This window comes from Molothrus ater, chromosome 16 (genome assembly GCF_012460135.2).
Source record: "Molothrus ater isolate BHLD 08-10-18 breed brown headed cowbird chromosome 16, BPBGC_Mater_1.1, whole genome shotgun sequence".
Taxonomy (NCBI): Eukaryota; Metazoa; Chordata; class Aves; order Passeriformes; family Icteridae; genus Molothrus; species Molothrus ater.
Window position 1 is genome coordinate 8,929,272 of NC_050493.2, and position 20,762 is coordinate 8,950,033.

The window sequence follows — 20,762 nt, forward strand, 5'->3', positions numbered from 1 at the left end:
TTTTAAAGTAACTACCTAAAAAACTTAGTGGAAAATTCTTCATAAACAATATAATAAGTATTCCTCTTGGAAATAATGAATATTCCTCTCTGAAAGGAGGAACAGGTGGTTTATAAAACCTTCCTAGAGCAGCACCACAAACCCTATAATCATCACTCTGCAATTTCATTTTTCAGTTATTGTGAATGTTTTTAAGTAAATGAATGAGTAAAATCCCTCATAGCACCTGGTTTGTGATTACCTTCAAAAGATGAGTTTGATTTTAAATGCTGCTTTGGTTCTGTGCTGCAAACATTCCCACTTCTTTTATTCTCACTCATTTTATGTTAAGCCATCTGTTTTAAGTTAGTAAAAAAGTGGTGATGGAAATAGGTTCCATTTTTTTTTTCTAAAATTAATACAGGCTTATTTTGCTTGCCATAATGTAACAGGACAGACTAGTTGCATGGTGAGCTATGGTTTAACTCCTATTAATAGCATTTTCCCAGCAAGCATCACTTTAAATGCTGTATTCCTTCCTGTATGACTATTTTTGTTGAGTATTACTTAGGTGGATAAAGACAGAAACAAATCCTAATTCAAGTGATTATCAAAATGGCTTGTAGTGCTAGATGTATGCTACAGAATGCAGATTGATCTAAATAGAGAATGCCATTTCACAAGAAATTCCTGAAATGCCACTTCAGGATGTTATGTGAGCGTGTTTTGACGTGGCTGTCAAAGCTCTATTGTATGTCATGCCATGGCTCAAGTTTCACATCAGTCTTTCAGTTACTGAATTCAAAAGTGAGGAATTGCATCCTGCCTGTGTCATGAAGGAGAAAAACAACAAACTCTTATGCTGGGATGAGGTAATTGGCTGCAAGAACCTTGATAGTGGCTGCAGTCATCTCCTCTGGTTTTGTGATCAAGCCTGTTAAAGTCCACTGCTCTCTGTAACTGATGAGATTCACTGTTTAGGTATCAGTTTAAACATCTCTTGGTGTCTTACCACAATTCTTTCACTCTCCTATGAAGTGTTGATGCAGAAAACTGCCTCTCATTAAGAAACTGGAAAGCAAAATTCAGTGTGAGGGGAGATCTCCTGTGAGACCCCTCCTTACTCATCCCTGAGGCAGAGTTGCTGCTGAGGCTGTTGGGATCCAGGCTCAGCTGCTGAGCTGTTCTCAGCATCCCAGGTCAAGTCTTGTGTGCACAGGGAAGGGAGAGGGAGTTTTGGCTTTTGGGCAATGTTTTTGGTCTGATCCTGTTTGAAAGCAGCCTGCTTGCCTGGCTGTTTGTAGGCTGGAGGGGGTCATGTGAAACAAGGTGCACTTTGGTAACAATGGTAGCATTTGTGCTGGGCTCAGGGAGGATTTTTTGTTCATTTCAATAACACCAGGGCCCTCTTGGCATGGCAGTTCTGATACTCAGGTGAGTCGGGGCCCTTATTCTCAGTGCAGGGCTGGGAACTGTCTCTAATATGAGCAGGCTCTGGTTCCAAAGTCATCTTAGAGCATTATGAGATTGGCTTTTTTGATGGCTTTCTTTATTCAGTGAGAAAATCCTTTATTTCAGTAGCATCCCAAACTTACCCCTTAGCATTACTCCTTTTGTGCAGAATAGTAACCTTATTCTTTTTGAGAAGTGTAGCAGCACAGGAACTGCATCCCATTCCACTCCACCACCAACTTTTCCCTCAGTAACAGGAAGAAACAAAGGCTTAGTATAACACAGCAGCTTAGTTTATTTGGAAATATGTTTAATTTGGAAGAGATTCAGTAGGCCTAGGGGAAGGTACAAGAGAACCATTTGCTGGTGGAATTGGTGATTTGTACAAACAGCACTTCAGCACTTTTGTTTTTCTCAGTAGACTGAGATCCTGTCCTGAACACAGTCATGTTTACCAGAGTGTGTCAAATCCACCTTACTCATTCTTCCACACACTCTTCCTTTTCCACTGCCTTGCCTTCTTTCTGAAGTGATAAATAGCCAGGATTTCCAGAAGAGATACTGGGTGCTTTCATCAATGTCCCTCTCTGCTGACAGTGACTGATAGCTGAAAATCAACTCTGAAATGATGCCAGTTACTCCATATAGTCACCCAAAGATACTTGTCTGATACTCTGCTGATTTTATATATGGGGATTGTATAATGTGTTGTGCTCACAGGATCAAGGAAGTTACAAAGCCCCTAGTTGTTCTTGGGATATTCAGTGATTTAGTCTGGTTTTTAAAAATAAGGGTCAAGAGTTTTACACTTAATTCCTTCCTAAGTTTAATTTGTTTAATTGCAGCCATTAGCTTTGACATCAGCCATAAGGGCTCTGCTGTGTTCTGGATAGGCAACACTAAACCAGTGTTGAACACAGTTGAGAATGGGACCTTACAGTCTTAAAAATCCAGGACTTTATTGCTAAGCAGCATCACTGATCCACTTCTGAAGGAACCACTTGTGCACTGCAGGCAAGCTCTTCAAACCCACCCAAATAAACAGAGAAATTTGCTAATTAAAAACAAAAACTGGCACACAGAAAAGCTTCCAGCTGAGCCAAGCTAGAACTTCTGAAAATGAAGTTCACTCTCATTAACACTGCTGGAGTTCCAGTCCCTTTGGGGCACTGGCTGCCAGTGCTCAGCTGTAAGAATATTGCACATTCCTACTTGCTGTGTTTCTTCTTGGTTTTAATTAAAGGAGATTGCTCTGTAGCCTGGTCATGAGTGTTGCTTCCCAGGAATGTCTGTTTCTTGCTAATGAAATTTTTTCATAGAAACCAACATTGCACTCACTTCACTTCATTCCCAGGTGGATTCTGTGCAGCCTGTAGGGATCATCCCTCTCATCAGCACAGCCTGGGTTAAACACTCATGTGCAGGAGTTACCTCAGGCCTTAAAAACCATGTACAAAGTCCTTCTGGAGCCTTTAGATTAGTGGCATTCACAGCTGATCCCCCTGAGGTTTAAAGTTGGTGCTTCACTAGAGCTTTTTCCCTGATTCCCATTTGCCTTTATTAGTGACACTGAACATCTGCCTCTTGCCTTTAGATACTGACAATTCCTGATGTCTTAGCTGGGTACCAGCAAGAGCCTGTGGAATTTTACAGAGGCCAATGGGTGTTTCTTTCCCTCCAGTGTGTATTATCACCCCTAAAAGCAGTTTTCCCCATAACTGTGTAAATGCACACAGGTGCCTGCAGAGTCCAGCCCACACCAGGTACAGACTGTGAAGCTACAGAGCTCAGTGTGGTGTTTTATGTCTCAACAAGGACACAATAATCATACATGAGAGTCAGCCTTTGTTCTCTTTCCTGCATCTTTGGTCAAAATAATTAAAGTGCTTCTATGTCTCAGTGGAAACCTTTTGGTTTTTTTCCTCTTTGATCCTTAAAACTGAAGGTACTTAGTGATGTTGGTTCTTTGTCTCAAGTGAGTCTGCAATACTGAAATTATTCTGGAAATGCAAGTGGTTTTCATCAAATCAGTCAGTGCTAGGGATTGGGTTTTATTTGTATAAGGATATTCTGAGTTACTTTAGATGGTGTCTATTGCCTTCAACCTTAATTCGATACTTTTCTCCCTAAAAAAATAACTGTTTATCCTTTTGGGGTAACTGCTGTTAATTTTTTCTCCTTCCCTATACTGTAGTTCCTTGGTATATAAGCACACACTTCACTTAGCTGGCTTCACAAAATGGAAGTTCCTTTTGCAAAATGTTATTTTAGGAACTTGTTGCTATCTTTTGTTATTTCTAAGCCTGAGATTGTCACACTAGATCCATGTACGTTTATTTTACTATTTACACCTATCACAGTACATTTATATGGAATACCATCACACAGACAAACCAGCTACTGACAGCTAATATAAAGATATTAGATTCCACAAGCTTAATCTGCATAGAGACCAGAAACACACTTAATGGTGAAACACAGACAAGTATTTCTGTATTTCCCTTAATTTTAAACCCATTTTATATAGAATGTGATCTTCCTGCCACAAATACCCACTTCTGTATTTGTATATTTGTCTTGTGGCCAAATTGTCTTGGGTGTCTTGTGTCTTCCTATGCTTTATTATGGATAGTTTCTATTTCTTGTGGTCACAAAATATACAATTAAAACTCGTTTTAAGCATGGTTTCAATATTAGTTCAATTTTGTCTTCAGTTCTTCTCCCAGCAATCTCTCAGTGATGTGCAATCTCCTGCTGCATGTAGCTTGTAAAAATGGACAAAATCCTGGGTGAATATTTCTCTTACTTCATGGGAGTTGGAGATCTAAAACAGAATTACACAACCTTGGACTGCAACATCAACTTGCAGATTACTGTGGCTGTGCTTTGCTAAAGCTTTGCCAGGGATTTATTTCCCCTGGTGCAAGCAATATTAATTTGACTTGAGTAATTCAGATATCATATGGGATATAGAAATCTGTAGCTACTTGCAGCATCCTTGCCACTGATCTCATTCTTTAGGAAGAATTTGAAATGAAACTCCACAGCAAAGTACTTGAACATCACACAAGTTTGGTATTTTGTATGCAACATCAGTTATCCTACAGTTGCTTCCTCTATCACTTGTGCTATATATAGCATTGCTACTTGTGGCTTTTGTTCTGAAAAGTAGCCAAAATAGGAGAATTTGGCAATTTTTGAGTGCAGTTTGTCATGGGGGGGGGAAAGTGTACAACATATTCTTCTAAAGTTATAGCCCATAAAAATTGCTGTTTTACACCATACTGGATCAAATACAGCCCCTTTTCATTCACCTGTATCACAGGGGTGGTTTTTGTTGACTCTACTGCTGATCTCTTCTGGTCCCTGGACAGCCACTAAATAGATTTCTTTGTTTTTAGGCATGCGTGTAGAGTGATCCATGCAACAGTGAGGAACCTGCCGTGTGCAGTCCATAGATGACACCTGTGCAGCTGCTCTGGCTCCCTCAGCAGGATGCTGCTGGTTCCCCTCACCATCCACTTCCACTCAATGGAAACACTGAAAAGACAAGCAGGCTGGGAAGCCCAGGGCTCTCTCTACATGATGTTGCACTGTGTGGCCCCACAACAATCTTTAATAATTGCCAGCCCAGCCTTGGCAATGGTGGGCTTGCTTGGAGGAGGTTCTGCCTTCTTTTCTGCTGGGCTGCCTGCAATGATCAAAACAGGACACCATTAGAACCAAGAGCTGCTCAAACTCTTCCTTCCTACTTCTGCCCTAAAGGGTGCAAACCCTTCCTGCCCTCTCTCCACCCACCCTGAATTTTTTAGGTCCTGTTTGAACAATACACTTTGCTGGTTTGAAACTGCTCAGAAAGTCTCATCTCTTCAGGGAAGGGTGTTAAGAGGAGCTGAGGGATCCATACATCTCAAAGGGAGGGTAAAATTGTATCTGGTTCAAGGCAGGTGTCCCTTTTCATAGCCACGGGTCCTTTCACAAAGTCATTTCACTGTTCAATTCCCAGCAAGGAAAGGAGCTGAAGGACAAAAGTATTGCTAGAATTTATTCTCTCATTGGCTTGGATGTTGTAATTAAGGGAACAAGATAAAGGCAGGTTTTCATTTTTCAGGGTGAAAAGAATCTTTTTATCTTTAAAACTGCATTTAAAAGCAATGAGAATGTAAATAAACAAGGGAGATGAGTCATGCTCCCTGTGACTAAGGGGGTATAAATAATTAGTGATGCATCTTAAAATGTCTCTTCTCAACTTCAAGGTCATTCCAGTCCCTCTGGGAACTCTTGAGCAAGATCTTGATCTGTGCAAAATGGCAGAATGTTTGATACAAACCTCTTCAGCTGCTGGACCTCTCTAAGAAGGGCACTGCTCTCACTTGGCTCTGCCTGAGAGCTCATCCTGAGACAGGGCAAAATCAATCTGTGAACTGCTACAGCTCCTGCTGTGGCTGTGACTGTTCTGCTTGAAAGTTGCAGCTAAAAGCTTCTGAGGCATCAGGAAATCCACTTTGTCTCTCAGAAACCAGAGTGTTTCCATTCTGCCTACAAGTGATTTGGGTTGGGGTGGTTCAAAAGCCTATTTCTGATGGTAATGTGTAAGAAATTTGGGTTAGCTGTGGAAGTTTGCAGTTTTTTCTCTAGTTTCCATCTTGACTGCAGTAAAACAGGTGAACTTTGTTTCAGAAATTCCAGCATGGACCTGAAGAGGTTTTTTTTTTCATTATTTTTGCAGAAACAGATAGGAAAATTATTAATAAAAATCGAACTGCTTAGAAAAGCAGCTTGTGGCTCTGTGTATACAAATATACTTTGCATATTTAAAACATGCAGAGCAATTCTGAAGTGGCCATAGGTGACTGAAATTCAGTTTTAAGGGGTAATTTGGTATCTGAAGTCTAAGTGGCCAGCAGTTGCTGACACCCTGAGCTGTTTCTAGGTGATCTAGCTAGCTCCTCCTAGCTTTTGCCAGAGGCTGCCCTGTGAAAATGTTCTTATAATCAGGTGTCTTTGGAGTTTTTCCTTTTGCTCTTGTTTTTTCTTAATGATTAGGAACTCACTGGTAGGAGACTGTGTTGCTTTGTCGATGGGTTTTAACTTGGTGCGAAGGAACTCAGCCATCTCTCTGTCTTCTTCTTTTTCCCTGGTGGAAGGAAGGAAAACAGAGGAAGGAGTTGTCTTTGTAAATGGGACAGAAAAGCTAGAGCAGCTAGGATCAAGTCACTAGTAAACAATTAATTTCTTTGCTGTTTTTAGAAACATTTAATTTTGCCGCTTATTAAAAAGCAAAATATTTGCCTAAATGAAAACTGCTGCTGAGGCTTTTGTGATTTGCACACAGGGTTCAGTGAGAGCTCTGGGTTCAGTTCTAGCTCAGGCTCCTTGTCAGCTGCTGCCTCTGGCCAGCTCTCTTTGATCAGCTGCAGGACTGGCAGAAGCTTTGCCAAATCCTCTCCTTGCTGGCTCAGAATTTCAATGTGTTGGAGGAGATATTGTCCTTTTGGATAAAGGGATGGAGTCTTTACTGCTGAATGAGGGGGAAGGAAGAGCAAAACTGACTCTGTAGAGTGCTGACCTCAAACCAAAGATTGGATTTGAGTGCTGGAAGTGAACTTTTGAGGAAGCCTACAACTTTCTTGGCAGCTTTGGGCTAAACTGTGGAGATGAAACCCTTCAGAACCTGCCCATGTCTTAGGTAGGGCTGTACTGCTGAGGGCTTTTTAGTTGGTTTGGGGTTTTTTTGTTGTTGTTTGAGTTGTTTTGCTATGACAAGATGGGAATAGTAGTAATCAACCTGACAACATGAATAATTAAAAAAGGAGGATTTTAGATGTCTACAGATATGTCCCTTATAAAATTCCATTTCATGTCTACCTCTTATCCCAAGAGAATTCCCTGGTAGCAGCATAAATCCTGTTCTTTTCAATGGTAAATGCCCAGACTGTTTCTGGTAGGAAAATAAGAGACCAAAGCTCACTGTTATTCATGAGATGTCTGGATCATTAATGGGATAAAGAGCCACAGAATTAGAGTAATCTAATTTTAATGGTTTTCCTATGGAATGGAGAGGAGGCTTTTAACTTGGTAAGTTGTTTTGAAGGACCAAATCTCTCCCATTAATGTTGATTTAAATTTTGTCACTTCATCTATTGTATTATTAGGTTTGTGGAATGCCACTAAATAAGTTCAGTTGCTCTTGGTTCTTACCTTAATCTCTCCACCTCTGCATCATCTACAAGAAAATCTCTTTTTTGTACCAATCGATGAATCTTCTGAATCAGTTCATCCTCTCTTTGCTTCTCCATCTTTGTTTTTTCTTTTTCTGGTCAAAAGGAGAGAAAAGAGTGTGTTACTTTGGACTCTGGGGGGTGTGAGGGGGTGGTGTAGGATGTTGCAGATGTCTGAGGATCAGCTGCTGATTGAAGTCAATGGTTTTCCAGACTGAGTCACCAAAGCCCATCAAGCTGGGTCACTGCCTCTGCTCTCCTCACTTGCTGCTCTTGGCTCTGATCAGCTTAATGGGCTGAAGGCTCTGTGGGGTTTGCTAAGCCTGGTTTTAATTTGCAATGACTCTTCAAGACATTGCTTGGAAAATTTTTAAGAGCTTTGGCAAGAAAATAGTTCCAGATGCTTTGTTAAAATCCAATGTACAAACTCCATTTGACCTCAGGGGAAAGGAGATCACACCAAAAGGAACTATTTCTCTGTGTTTCAAGACAGCTTTGGCTGTTGAAAATAACACCTTTTTTTCTATTCTGACAAGGCAGGTGAGCTGCAAATCCCCACCAACAGCATCAATTGTAAAATGTGGAAAAATAAACGCAAGTTTATTTTCCCTGTACTTCAAAAATCTGAGTAATTAATATATCTCCTTGTTAATTGGCCAGCCTGGAATGGCTAGGTTGTCTGTAAACAACAATTTTTGTGGCATGAAAGAGGTGCCTGTTGCAAACTAAAAGTCATAAATGTTAGGGATTACAGAGCTGTCGTTTCAGGCTATAAAGCAAATGTATTTAAGACAGAACTCTTCAAACCTGGCAAGTGCAGCAGAGATGAGAAAGCCAGAGGCAAATCCAAGCTCATGTATTTCTCTGAGAAGCTGAACATTTTGAGCAGCTACGAAGACACCTTGTATTAAATCAAGATTTTGGGCTTTGGGCAGCAGAACTGCCCAGTTCAGAGCAGTGGGAGCTGGGGGAGGCAGAGTGAGCTCTGCAGTCTGATCATCTGACCTGTGTTGTGGCTGCTGATTTAAGTTATAAGACACTTTAAATGGCTCAACTAATCAGACACTTGAAAACAATTGTTTTTAGTACAGATTAAAAAAAAAAGAATGCTTAGAAGTGGCTGCTTTTTCCTGCTTTGTCTGTAATGGCTAAGGAGCAAGGACTCTCCTCACCTCTGAAGATAGAAGCTACTTTCTACTTCCTTTCAATCCTTTTCCTAAATTGAGATGTGCTCTCCCATTATATCCTTCAGGAAACTGTCTACTGAGAATATTAATATATGTGGCAAAATATTGCATATTCTGTGTACTAACGGACTGATTCCACACTTACTGAAATTGGCTAAACTGTGTCCACTGAAACCAAAGAGCAGCTCTCCATACAAATCTGTATTTTTTCAGGAAAATTATGGTGGAGATCCTGTGAATGAATCCACTTCTGGAAAGTGTTTTTCTAGGCTAGGCACATGCTGTGTCAGCACAGAGTCAGAGCCAGCAGCTGCTGTGTCTTTGTTAGGACCAAGCTCTCTGTGACCCTGCCTGCAGATGCTGCTGCTGGAACTGCACCTCTTGATTCTTAAATTAGCTGAGATTTGTGAAGTTCTAAGGAGAAACTGCTGTCTGTGGGTCTCTGCTTGAGGCCTTGAGACTGGAAAATCACTTCTAAAAGATAAAAAAAGCCCAAACAGCAGGAACACCACAAGAATGAAAGCTGATTAACCCTATCTGTTAGTTCAAAGTCTGGACAGCAAAGCTTGCAGATCAGGAAAGTGAGGCAAGGGGCAGCATTCACAGATACTTTCTAGGATTTGTAATCCTCTCCATTTGAATGAATAAAGAACCAACAGTGTTATTATTAAAAATTTGAAATGTGACCTCTATAAGAAGTATAAGGAAAGAAAAAGTAAGAAATATTATGAATCTATTTCTGTTAAGTGCAAAATGTGGCAAAGTTTTTACACAGCTAAAAGTGAGTGGTTTCAGCATAGATCTCTTTCCTATGTCACAAATGCCCTGGTCTCTCCTTTCTGAGGACAAAGCTGTCCTTCCAAAGTTGCACAATAAAATGTGAGGAGGAAAAATGAGGATAACCAAAGGATAGACAAAACTTGGACTTAATAGTTAAGCAGGAGCAGTTAAGCAAATTATTTCTGCAGGGTGCTGGAGGCTGTGCAGTAATATGTGATGCAACTGGCCTGCTGCAGTTGCTGAGTGTTTTGCAGGATTTATTTTTTTCTTGAACAGAGTGGGGCTGTGGATCATCTAAAATGGCAAAGGTGTAGAGAAGTGGAACTCCTCACTGATGGCAGCTGGAGTTCTGAGCCAAGGACTGCAGAACTGCCCACAGCTCTGTCCCTCCTTCAAACATTGAATTTGCAGAGATTTATGGCAAAGTTTTGGGCCTTGCTTTTCATAGTAACCTGTTCTTCTTGATCCTAGAAGGTAGATTTAACTACAGGTGTGATAATGGATTGGTGTAGCAAGGAAAAAATCAATCACATTCACAGTGATGGTTATAAATCCTTCTCCTCTCCCTCTTTTATCTCTGGTATCTCAGCACTTGTCTTTTTTACCTGACAATCTCTGTGGCACTTGGTTCCCTTGAGATTGCCAAGGGAGTACAAGAAATAAGGAATGTGCTCCTTGTTTGATATTTGCAGGGTTGCTGCCATGGGAGCAGGGAAATACAGCATGAAAAGAAATTCAGAGACAGAGCTTAGAGATGGGCAGGAAAATGGGAATTAAAAATGAGGACTTGAGGAGAGAGATATGAAACTGCACCTTGTGGGGAGGAGATTCTGGTTGTTGGGGCATGGGTGGGGATGGTGCCAGGAGCACAGGGGTTACCCTAACACTGGTGGAGACAGCCATTACCTGGGATTGCTACCAAAGTCTGCAGCTCCTGCTTAAGGTTCATAATGTCTTTGCACAGCTGGATGTCATCCATCCTGCAGAAACAGAAAAAGCATGGTCAGACATGCAAACCCCACTCTCTGCTGATGGGATTGGCCAGATCTGATCTGAGTACCTGGCCCTGGCCTTGCTGGGAGCTGCCAGCCTGAAAGGGATCCTGCCACTCTTGGCTCACCAAGATTCACAAAAAGCAAAGGGTATTTAATACTAAATTCCCATTGAGCTCACCAAGTTTCACAAAAAGCAAAGAGTATTTAATACTAAATTCCCATTGAGCTCACCAAGTTTCACAAAAAGCTAAGGGTATTTAATACTAAATGCCCATTGAGCTCACCAAGTTTCACAAAAAGCAAAGGGTATTTAATACTAAATGCCCATTGAGCTCACCAAGTTTCACAAAAAGCAAAGGATATTTAATACTAAATGCCCATTGAGCTCACCAAGTTTCACAAAAAGCTAAGGGTATTTAATACTAAATGCCCATTGAGCTCACCAAGTTTCACAAAAAGCAAAGGGTATTTAATACTAAATGCCCATTGAGCCCTTGGTTACTTGTCTTGCTCACTGATTTGTGTGTAGGTTCATACCCGTCACTGCGGATAATTTCAGATTTTACTTTCTTGAATATCAGAGAACATTCTGGAGAGGGCACTTGTATCCAAAATGGTCCTGGGAAAAGACAGGGGAGCCTTTTTGCACTTACTGCAGCAAGAGTTTTCACCAGGGAAAGAGCAAGAACAGCAGAGCCTGGGAAGGGACAGCAGAGGGTGACAGATTATTTGGCACAGCCAGGGCAAGGTTCATATTCTACCACCAGATTTCTTTGTGACCCTACTAATAATTCAGCTCTAACACCAGAGATCTGGAAACTGACATAATTTGGCATTTATCTGTTTCTGAGGTTTTGTCCCTTGGGTGAATGTCCTCCATGGTTGATGTTGAATGCTTCAAATCCTTGATATGTGCAGAAAGTCCATTAATGTTAAGACACAGAAGACAGCTTAAGTAAAAAGAAAAGTAACATTAGCAGAAGCTGCACCTTCAGCTCTCATTGAAACTGCTGCTTCTCCTGAGAGCTGCCACTGAATCTCTGCCCTGGAAGGCAGCAGCCTTCAGCATCAGCTCCCTGGCACAGGTTTTATCCAGGGCCACAGGGGCAGCCAGGGCTCAGGTGTTGGCTCCAAGAGCAGCATCTGGGGCTTTCATTTGGAGATCACCCCCTGAGGAGCACAAACCCAGCCTGTGTGATTAATTGTACATTCTCAGCTTGGATCTCACCCACACTCTCCCTGCCCACGGATCTCTGGGCTCTGTTTTTCATAATCCTGTGCCTGAGGGGGGGATGTGCTGCTGCCTGAGCCCCTGGAGCAGCTGAGGTGCCATCAGAGCAGGGGCTGGCACTCTGTGTGTGTGTGAGAGGGAGCCCCCAAAGGACAATGCAACCAAATCATTGAATTAAGTGAGGAGTGGGAAAAGTAGGTGTTTCTGGCACAAATAAGACTTTAATCACACCCCAAGAGCTTTTATTCTCCTTGCTGCCTCTGCCAGGATTGCAGGTCTCTGCAGGGAGCTGTCCTTCAGCTGCTTTGCTCTTGCTAGTAAAACATGTTGATCCCTCTGTTATTTGCTGCTTGGGTTAACTCCATCTCGCCTGTTCTGATACTTCCACTGTGCCATGACAGCAATTCCTGCTGCCTTTTCACCCCTCTCCTCCCAAAATACAGCTGTGAAATACCTCTCCTAATAATCTTTATTGCTGACCTCTTTTCCTTCTTTGTGTACCCCTGTCACTTCCACTGGGATCTGCTCTTCCACTGCCCATCTGTCTTGTAACACTTGGTTTTGTTGGGAAGAGCAGCATGTTTGCCTCAGGACTGGAGCAAGGTCCTTTGCTCTGTGTGTTTAGGACACTTGGAGGCAGAGATGTTTTTACTGATGAATATTCTGACTTAGGCTCCCCATATTATTCACTCTCATCCCAAGCAAAGCCTGCTTTACTTTTGAGATCCATCACGCTAAATGGTGCTGGAATTACTTTTATCAATTAATCTTAAACTGTCCTCCCAGGAGAGTGAGTATTCAAAATGTGCTGGGATATGAGCAAGGCTCACAGCTCCTTATCTATTCAGTGTTCATGCACTTTGGGTGGCAAGTTGGTACATTTGACTAAGATGACCATGCCTAACAAAGATGACATTTTCTTGGCAAGAAATGTTCAATACTGAACTGCTGTATTCAAATTATATCAGGCCACACTCCAACTAGTAAAGAGAACAGTGAGTTTCTACAAAAGAGATCTCTGTGATAGACAGAGAGGATTTTTTTTTTCTGATTCAGAAGATTTGGCTTCATTCTGAGAAGCTCTGAAATACACTAATTAAATACTTTACTATATCACTTTGGCTCCCTGCCCTCACTAAGGAACTCCAAAAAGCTAATGGCATGCTCTTCTCTGAGGATTTTCAGGAATTTAAAATACCACCAGCAGTATATTCCGAGTGAGAAAGATCATTCATGTTCAGCACTCCCTACAGTCCCTGTGCCTGACTTGTGGCTAAGGTGCTGGCCACATGGAGCAACTTTAGTTGCACTCTCTCCCCATTATTTTGGCTGGTTTTCAGTCTGACTGCAGAGCATGTAGCTGGTACTCCATGTATATTCTCAGCATCTCTTTTTCCTGAGACCTAAACTTTGTTCCTGCCTTGTAACACACAGCAGAGAAGTAAATCTGTGGCCAAAGCACTTTAGGTCTGTAACAGCTCTGTGACCACATGAATTCCAAAAATCAGAAGTCAGATGACCTCTCCAGAGTCCCAGTTCTGCAGGCTGGTGCATTGTGCTGATGGGCAAAATCTGAACCTACCATCTGCACCAATCCCCTCAAGCACATGGAACAGCTTTCCTCCCATCTGTGTCAAACAGCCTTTGTGTTTCATCCACTCCACGGTGCTGATTAGGAAAAGAGTAATAAAAAAAGAGGTTAAATGATGAAAGGGAGGGCTGAAGGACATATGGGACCATGCCAAAGCTTCATCCATCTGATTTAATGAAAGCAGGATCTATGGTTCCTTGTAACTATAAGGCACATCCCACATCTGCCAGCCAATAATACTGAATGCAGGGCAAATAATACTGATTGCAGGGCAATTAATACTGAATGCAGGCAACAGGTGCTGCCTGGGCAAGAGCTGCCTTGTTGCCCTTGAAGGAAAGGGAAGAAGAGGAACTCCTGGAAAGGAAATCTCTTGGAAGGCCATTCAATCTGTACAGGCACTATGAACCTTCCTTTCTTTTCCCCCTTATGCTCTGGATGTTGGATGTGAGTAGTTACAAGGGTCCCAGAGGAAGTTAATGCTGCTTCTGAAAAAAAAAATAAAAAATCCCAGTGTATTTCTCATTTGGAAGCTGGATGGTCAGCAGGGTTTGACTGAGAGCATCTTGATATTACTGTCAGACCTCTTTAGGAAGTAAAAAGTGCTTTTGGAAATCTTAAGGAAAGCAGCAATCTGCAGAGTAGAGGAGAAAAAATTCTTTGGGTCCCCTAACATACAGAAGTTCTCTCTGTCCTCTGGAAGAGGTGGTACATTCTCTTCAGTCCCTGTGAAGACACTTTTCTCATTGTAGAAAAAACACCAGTGAAGCAAACAGCAGTGACAATATGGCAGTTTTTCCTCCAGAGCTGAGCTTTAAATGTCTGCCCAGGAACCCTAAACACATGAGTTATGAGAATGATAAAACATTTCTCTGGTTAGGAGCCCAACTCCATTCCTGGAGTAATTGCAACAGTATTGAACTAGGGATGGATTCTCAGTGTGCTTTTGTGGATTCCTGACACGCTGCCTGCACTTCTGCTCTTCTCTTTCTTGATGGCTCATTGCAGAGCCTCCTCTGCATGCTTGGAGATAGCACACAAGCACACAAGTCTTTACTCTCATGGTGTTTCAAGCTACATCATCACAACTTACAAGCAGACTCTCTGTTTGCCAGAAAGAAACAACAAAAACCCAAACCTCATAATGAATAAACAGCGGGAGCAGAAGATTTTCTAAACATGGCACCAAATGACAGGAAAATAAGTGGGTTGGGGAACCTGCAGAGCCCTGGCACAGTGACTCAGCCCCATGACATGTTTGTGTGTCCAGCCTGCAGGGGAGAGTGCCCTGAGCACTGTCACTGCCATGCTCCAGGGAGGTGACAGCATGAGTCACCTCTGCTGGCACCATCTGCACCAGGGCAGCAGGGCAAGCACAGCCCTCCCATCCAGCTGGGCCTGGCAAGCCCCTGAGGCTCTGCAAGGAAATGGAGCCAGGACTTTTAAAAAAAACACATTCTGTACCACACACAAAAGAATTGTTTTGTTTTGTTTCAGTAGAAATTATTCTTCAACAGCTGAATTTTTGTGTCTTCTTCTCAGCCAAGGAAGAAATCTGAATTCCCCAGTGTAAGGCCTAGGTGCCATCTAGAGACATGCACAGGAAAAAAGGAAAAATTATAGTGGAAGCTCAGAGAAAAATCACATAACACCCCCCTTAATGGTCAGCCAAAAAAAAAAGACATGGCCAACAAGACTGACAAATACTTCATACTTGAGTGTAAGAACTATTAGTAACACCAACATAAGCATCAAATATCATTTTCATTGATTTCAGGATGAGCAGAGCAGTTCAGTGTGTCTAGAGACCTTCTGCCTTTGCTGAATGACTTTCAAAGCTAGAAATAGATCTGTGCTCCCTCCAGCATGTCTATAAGAGGAGGTCTGAGATTTCCTTTGTTTTCTGTTATTGGATTAAAGTGCTTGAAGTTAAAAACGGAATGTAGACCAGGTTTGCTGGTTTCCTTCCCTCTCTTCCAGGAGGGTTTGCAGGCACTTAGATTATTTTTAGTTCTGTTTTAATACATTCCTGCCCCAGGAGTAAAATGCTTGTAATTGTTGGAGTTTCTGAAGACTTTGATAGTGCCAGTCCAAGAGCTGGCCAGAGAATCAGGTGTCACGCTAAGGCACAGCTGACATGATTATGTAACCAAAGGTCTCCATGTAGTGATAAAAAGATCATCTCCTTGGTGGTGTCTCCAGTGAGCAGGCTGAAACCAGCCAAGAGCAACCAGTAGTGATGGAGAAATGTGGGGGATTGAAGGAAAGAGATGTGTAGAAATAAAGAGAATTGCTCCAGAGATGGGGATGATGTCAAGCTCCAGACTGGAGGGACTTGAGTGGAGGCTGCCTTTGGGTACCGCAGGTGTTCATGGCTTTGCCAAAGCTGTGGGGAATCTGCAATGGTGAAAGTGTTCTTGGGTCTACCAGAGCACTATAAATGTATAGAATCACTGAACTGCTAAGGTTGGAAGATGCCTCTAAGACAATGGAGTTCAGCAGTTACCTCAGCACAGCACCACGTCCCCAGGTGCCACATGCAGATGCCTTTTGAACCCTTCCAGGGATGGTGACTCCACCACTGCCCTGGGCAGCCTGTTCCAATGCCTGATCACCCTTCCAGTCAAAACACTTTTCCTTATATCCAATCTAATCCTTCCCTGTGCAATTTGAGTCCATTTCCTCTTGCCTTGTTGCTTGTTACGTGGGAGGAGACCAACCTCCACCTGATGCTCCTCTTCCACATTTGGCTCCTTTTTGTCCCTGTCAGCTTGGCTTAGTTACTTAAATCTGCTAATTATAAATCTGTGAGATCACAGGCAACATTTAATGAATCCTGAACAGGTTGTTTGAGTCATTTTGGTGTGTGTTTGTCACTGATGTTCAGCTCAGCACCTGGTGCTGCTGGGGCTGCAGGACACAGGGCTGGCAGTGAAGGGAGCAGATTTCTGGCCAGCCTTGGCAGGGCAGCTCCCAAGCCACAGCTCCTGGGGTTCACTTGCTCTACTAAAGGAAATGGGTCTGACTTTCCTTGTTGAAAGTGCTCTCTGCTGGAGGAACACTGCATAGAAACTGCTGAACCACAACTTGCACAGTAATATAATTCAGCTATTGTTTCAGAAAATTGAAGGTGGCATTTGAAATTCCCAGTCCCAGAAGGGTCACATTTAAGGTATATTTCACATAAATTCAGAACAGTGTCTAAAGAGGCTGTCTGTTTTTCATTTTCACTGACATTGCTCAGTTCTCTTGAGTTTGGCCATCTCCTCTGCCAGTTACAATGTTCTGCTATGAATCAATAGTAACAAGAGGAGTTTTCCTGAAATTGCCCCACTGTGGAGGGGACTATTTCTCCATGTGGCTAAAACTGACTAAGTTAATTTGTCTAAAAAGATATAGACAGTAGAGAAGTCAGATTTAAATTCACAAGTATCAGCCCTTTGCAACAGCATACAGAAGATTCTATACAAAAGCAGAGAGGCTGGTTCATTTGTCCTGCTCTGGTAGTTCTATTTTTGGATATTAGGCAGTGGAAGGAGGAAACTCTAGGTCTGGCTGTGCACTGTCATTGTCTCCAGCAGAATCAATGATACATTTCCTTCTTCATTTGCCTTCATGTTTGACCTTTTCTTATTTTTAAAACCAGAAAAGCAACTATTTGTTATCCCAGCTGAAAAGAATATAAAGGTTTCTGGTATAAAATTAAACACTGACAGTTCCTTCCAGGGCTTTTCAATTCACTGGTTACCCTCTATTTATAGCAGAAGACAAGTGAGAAGGACCAGTGAAATACCACAGGGCAAGGGGACATTTTACTGCAGAACATCCTTGCCTGGAGGAAGCCCAGCTGCCCAAAAGGGGGGCCAGGGTCTGTGAGTGCCACTGGGCAAACCAGAGCACAGGTAGCCAAGAGCTGGGAAGTGAAGAACAGTTTGGGATAAAAGGTCCCATCTGGAAACACAGTGCTGAATTTCTGCATTAACAATGACAAGGTCGAAGATCAAAGCTGCTGCTGCTTCTTCTATTAACAGCATTTTGTGACAGCCACAACACATATTCAATGCAGAAAATGCTGTTTAAAGAAAATTCTCTATTAAAGAACTATTTTTCTAGCTATCCAACAGAGACAATAATGAAAATCTTTTCTAAGACAAAAAACATCTCAACTACCAAGTTTACAATTAATTAAATACTTTCCAAATGGTAAGTTTATCATTATACAACACTAAAAAATTGCTTTTCCTTTTAGAGTATTTTAATGCACCATTTTTACAACCATACATTGAAAGTATAATGTTGTGTTTTCCTCTGGGGTTGATGGTTTGGTGTCAAACAGGGCAAAGGAGATGGGTCTGTAGAGAGATCCAGCTGAACTAAGGCATTTTCCTTCCTCTGGCAGAGCTGCTCCCTGTACTTTTAGCTTCAACTGCACAGTGCAGAACTTTGCAATTCTGTCCTGAACTCTTTTTCTTGAGGCTTGCAGGCATGTGAGGAGCTGGGAGGCTTGGCAGAGCTGGACCTTAGCAGGCCCACTGACATCCTTGGGGCCCCCAGACCCTTGGCAGTCCCCTGGAAATGCTGTTCCTAATCTCAGAGACCTCGAGCTTTGCCCATCTGACATTACAAAACCACCTTGTGCCATTTCATAGCTTGCAGTTCCCTGGTGATTTCCTCAAGGGCTCTGGTTATTGGCAATGTGCTTGGGAGGCAAAGCTCAGTGTGACACGGCCACAGCTTCACCCTGTCATGCAGGAGAGCCTGGGCCACACCAGGCTGCACCAGTATCTTACAGCTGGGCTGGGTGTTTTTGCTCCTGGTGCCTTATCTTCTGAAGCTGACAACCTGACATTTCTATTTATTGAACAATATGTATCATCACACAGCTGCCTCCTCCTCTACAGCCTCCCCAAGTCCATCCTATGTTCTGAGAGCGAGATGCAATCAGGAAGAAAAAAAAAAGGTAGGAAATCACAATAAGTGATGCTGTATTGCTAAGATTTCAGGATTGTGAAGGAGAAAAGATTTATTGCTCCTTTCCATGAAAAGACAGATCTTATCAGAAAACACTGACAACAACAGCTCTATTCATGAGCAAAAACCTGGTTTTGCTGGTGTTACTTATTTACACTGCAGTAACAGCAAGGTGCAAAACTCAGAGAAAAGTACCAGATGTGAACACAGAAGTAAACAATCCTAAGGGAATTCCTGCTTAGCCTGAGATGACCGAAAACAGATAACATCCAGTACAAAGGAAAAAAGGAGCAGCAAAAGAATCAAAAGTACCCAAGAAAGCAAAAGTCAGAATGCCTGCTTAGCAATAATATAACCAGTGAGTTACCACTGCTCCTCACACCTCTGACAGCCTGGTTCATCTCCTTCCTCTCACTATCCCTCCCTCCCACCCTTCCCCAGGGTGATGCTCAGTGTGGGGCTCTGTTGCCACACAGGGCATGAAGCCACTGAGAAATCAGTTGATGTCACATTAGGGAGACACTTCTAGGAGTGTTAAAGTACTTGGTTCAAAAAAGAATTAAAATTTGAAATGAACTTTGTTCATACAGCAGTTACTGCTGCCTTTTCTCACCTGAGAATGGAACCCCCAAGAACACATTTTTCTGTTACTTTGCAGAATTACTGTCTGAGTTCAGCCAGTTATAAGACTTTGTTTCATATTCCCACTTTGTGCCTACTAGATTTACTGCACTCATTTTAATTAAAACATGGGATTTCTCAGTTGGTTTATTCAAAGTTGTCATCACCAAGGGAATTAAGCCCTCACTTCAGCAGTTCTTGTGTTGTTTGGTGTTGTTTCCCTTTGCAGGGGTTGCATGAAGGCAGGTAATCAGCAGAGAGGCCTTTCTGTATTTAAAATACTTGTATATTTAAATAGAATACCTGTATAAATAATATACCTGTATATACTACCTGCATATTTAAATAATACACATGTATAAAATAATTCTGTATTTAAAATAAAATGTGCTGTGCATACTGCAAGTGACACAAAGGTGTGACTCCTATCTGACCTCCTGTTGTTCTTAGAAGGAATATGAACTTTAATTTTCCCCATGAATTTGCCCTAAGTTCGAGATTCTAAGATTCTACCCAATACCCTCCAGAATGCTCATCACTGACTGTCCCACCTCAGCTGCTCCCAGCAATGGATACATCAATACCACAGCAGGACTACTGAGATTCATGGGGTTTGCAACCTGGGAGAAGGATAAAGGTTAAAAAAGACAAGTAAAAAAAAAGTAAGCCTGATTTGAAGCAAGAAAAAAAAAAACCAAACTAGGGATAAATGATGTACTCTGGACAGCTAATGCAGCTGTGGGACTGCAAAGTCAAGTTAAAGCAAACTTTTCTATATAAAAGGTCTGGGATTTCAAGTAAACAAACATAATAGTGTAAAATGGTCTAAAATCCTGAATAGAACTATGCAGGATTTGGATGATGTAGATGTTTCGAGTACTCTGGAGAGGAGGGAGTCATCTCCTAATGAGTAGTGAGAGTGTACAAAGACAATGACCAACTTTAGTTCTGAGCCAGTGTGGAGGTGAATTTGGCCTCTTCACAGCATTAGTTTAGAGATGTAATAACCACACAGACATTAAGGAAATACACCACTGTATTTATAGCATTTTTACAGATTTTAAAGAAAAGTTTAATGAGTAAAATGTTTTCAGTAATTGCCTAAAGCAACCTAATAGGGCTTTATGTTTAATATCTTCTATTCCCTCCACATTAAAAAACTTCCATTCAGAACCACCTACATGGCAGAAATAACCATCCCAAGACAGCTATCACAGGTGGGAGCAACTTCCACAGTTTTAGTTCAAGGTCATCCAATAAAGCTGGCTTCAGGCTTTGCTTTCCATCTGGAAAGCCAGCAGTGGCAGGCACTGGCAGATTTCCCACAGACTGTGTTTCATGATGACAGTGGATGCTGTTTTATAAGAATTCCATCCCTTTCCACAGGAACAGGCAGTACCTGTTGTTGAAATGATCTCACCTTTACTAATAATATTTACTGGGTCCCAACATGTTAATGTGTTTTAAAATGCATGAGCTTTGCACTACAAATGATTTTGAAGTTCAGTTTTGATCTGCTCTGTATCACATAGAGGTCTGGGGGTTTGCTGCCTGTCCCTGTCAGCTAAACTGAGCTAATACATGCATCATCCATTTTTACAACCATGTCTTTCAGCACAGCAGATTTCCATATCTCCAGCAGTCCTAAACTGCCTCTGAAGCCAAGCACATCCACAGCAGCAACACATTAAATGTGTGACACACGGGATGCTGCCCCAGCAGCTCCCTCAGCTT

At 42.1% G+C, this 20,762-nt stretch overlaps 1 protein-coding gene across 2 annotated transcripts in view; it reads right to left on the reverse strand.

The window, feature by feature from the left end:
* Positions 1-1,702: 1,702 nt before the first annotated feature.
* The window catches only part of BMERB1 (bMERB domain containing 1), a 60,440-nt gene continuing 41,380 nt past the window's right edge, over positions 1,703-20,762 (reverse strand). For both annotated transcript variants that reach the window (XM_054516611.1, XM_036392344.2), the window contains exons 3-6: positions 10,526-10,599; positions 7,633-7,747; positions 6,486-6,568; positions 1,703-5,122 (exon numbers count right to left, since the gene is read on the reverse strand). In XM_054516611.1, coding sequence (XP_054372586.1) covers positions 5,010-5,122; positions 6,486-6,568; positions 7,633-7,747; positions 10,526-10,599 — 385 coding nt within the window. In that variant the 3' untranslated portion in view covers positions 1,703-5,009. The remainder of the gene's footprint in view (positions 5,123-6,485; positions 6,569-7,632; positions 7,748-10,525; positions 10,600-20,762) is intronic.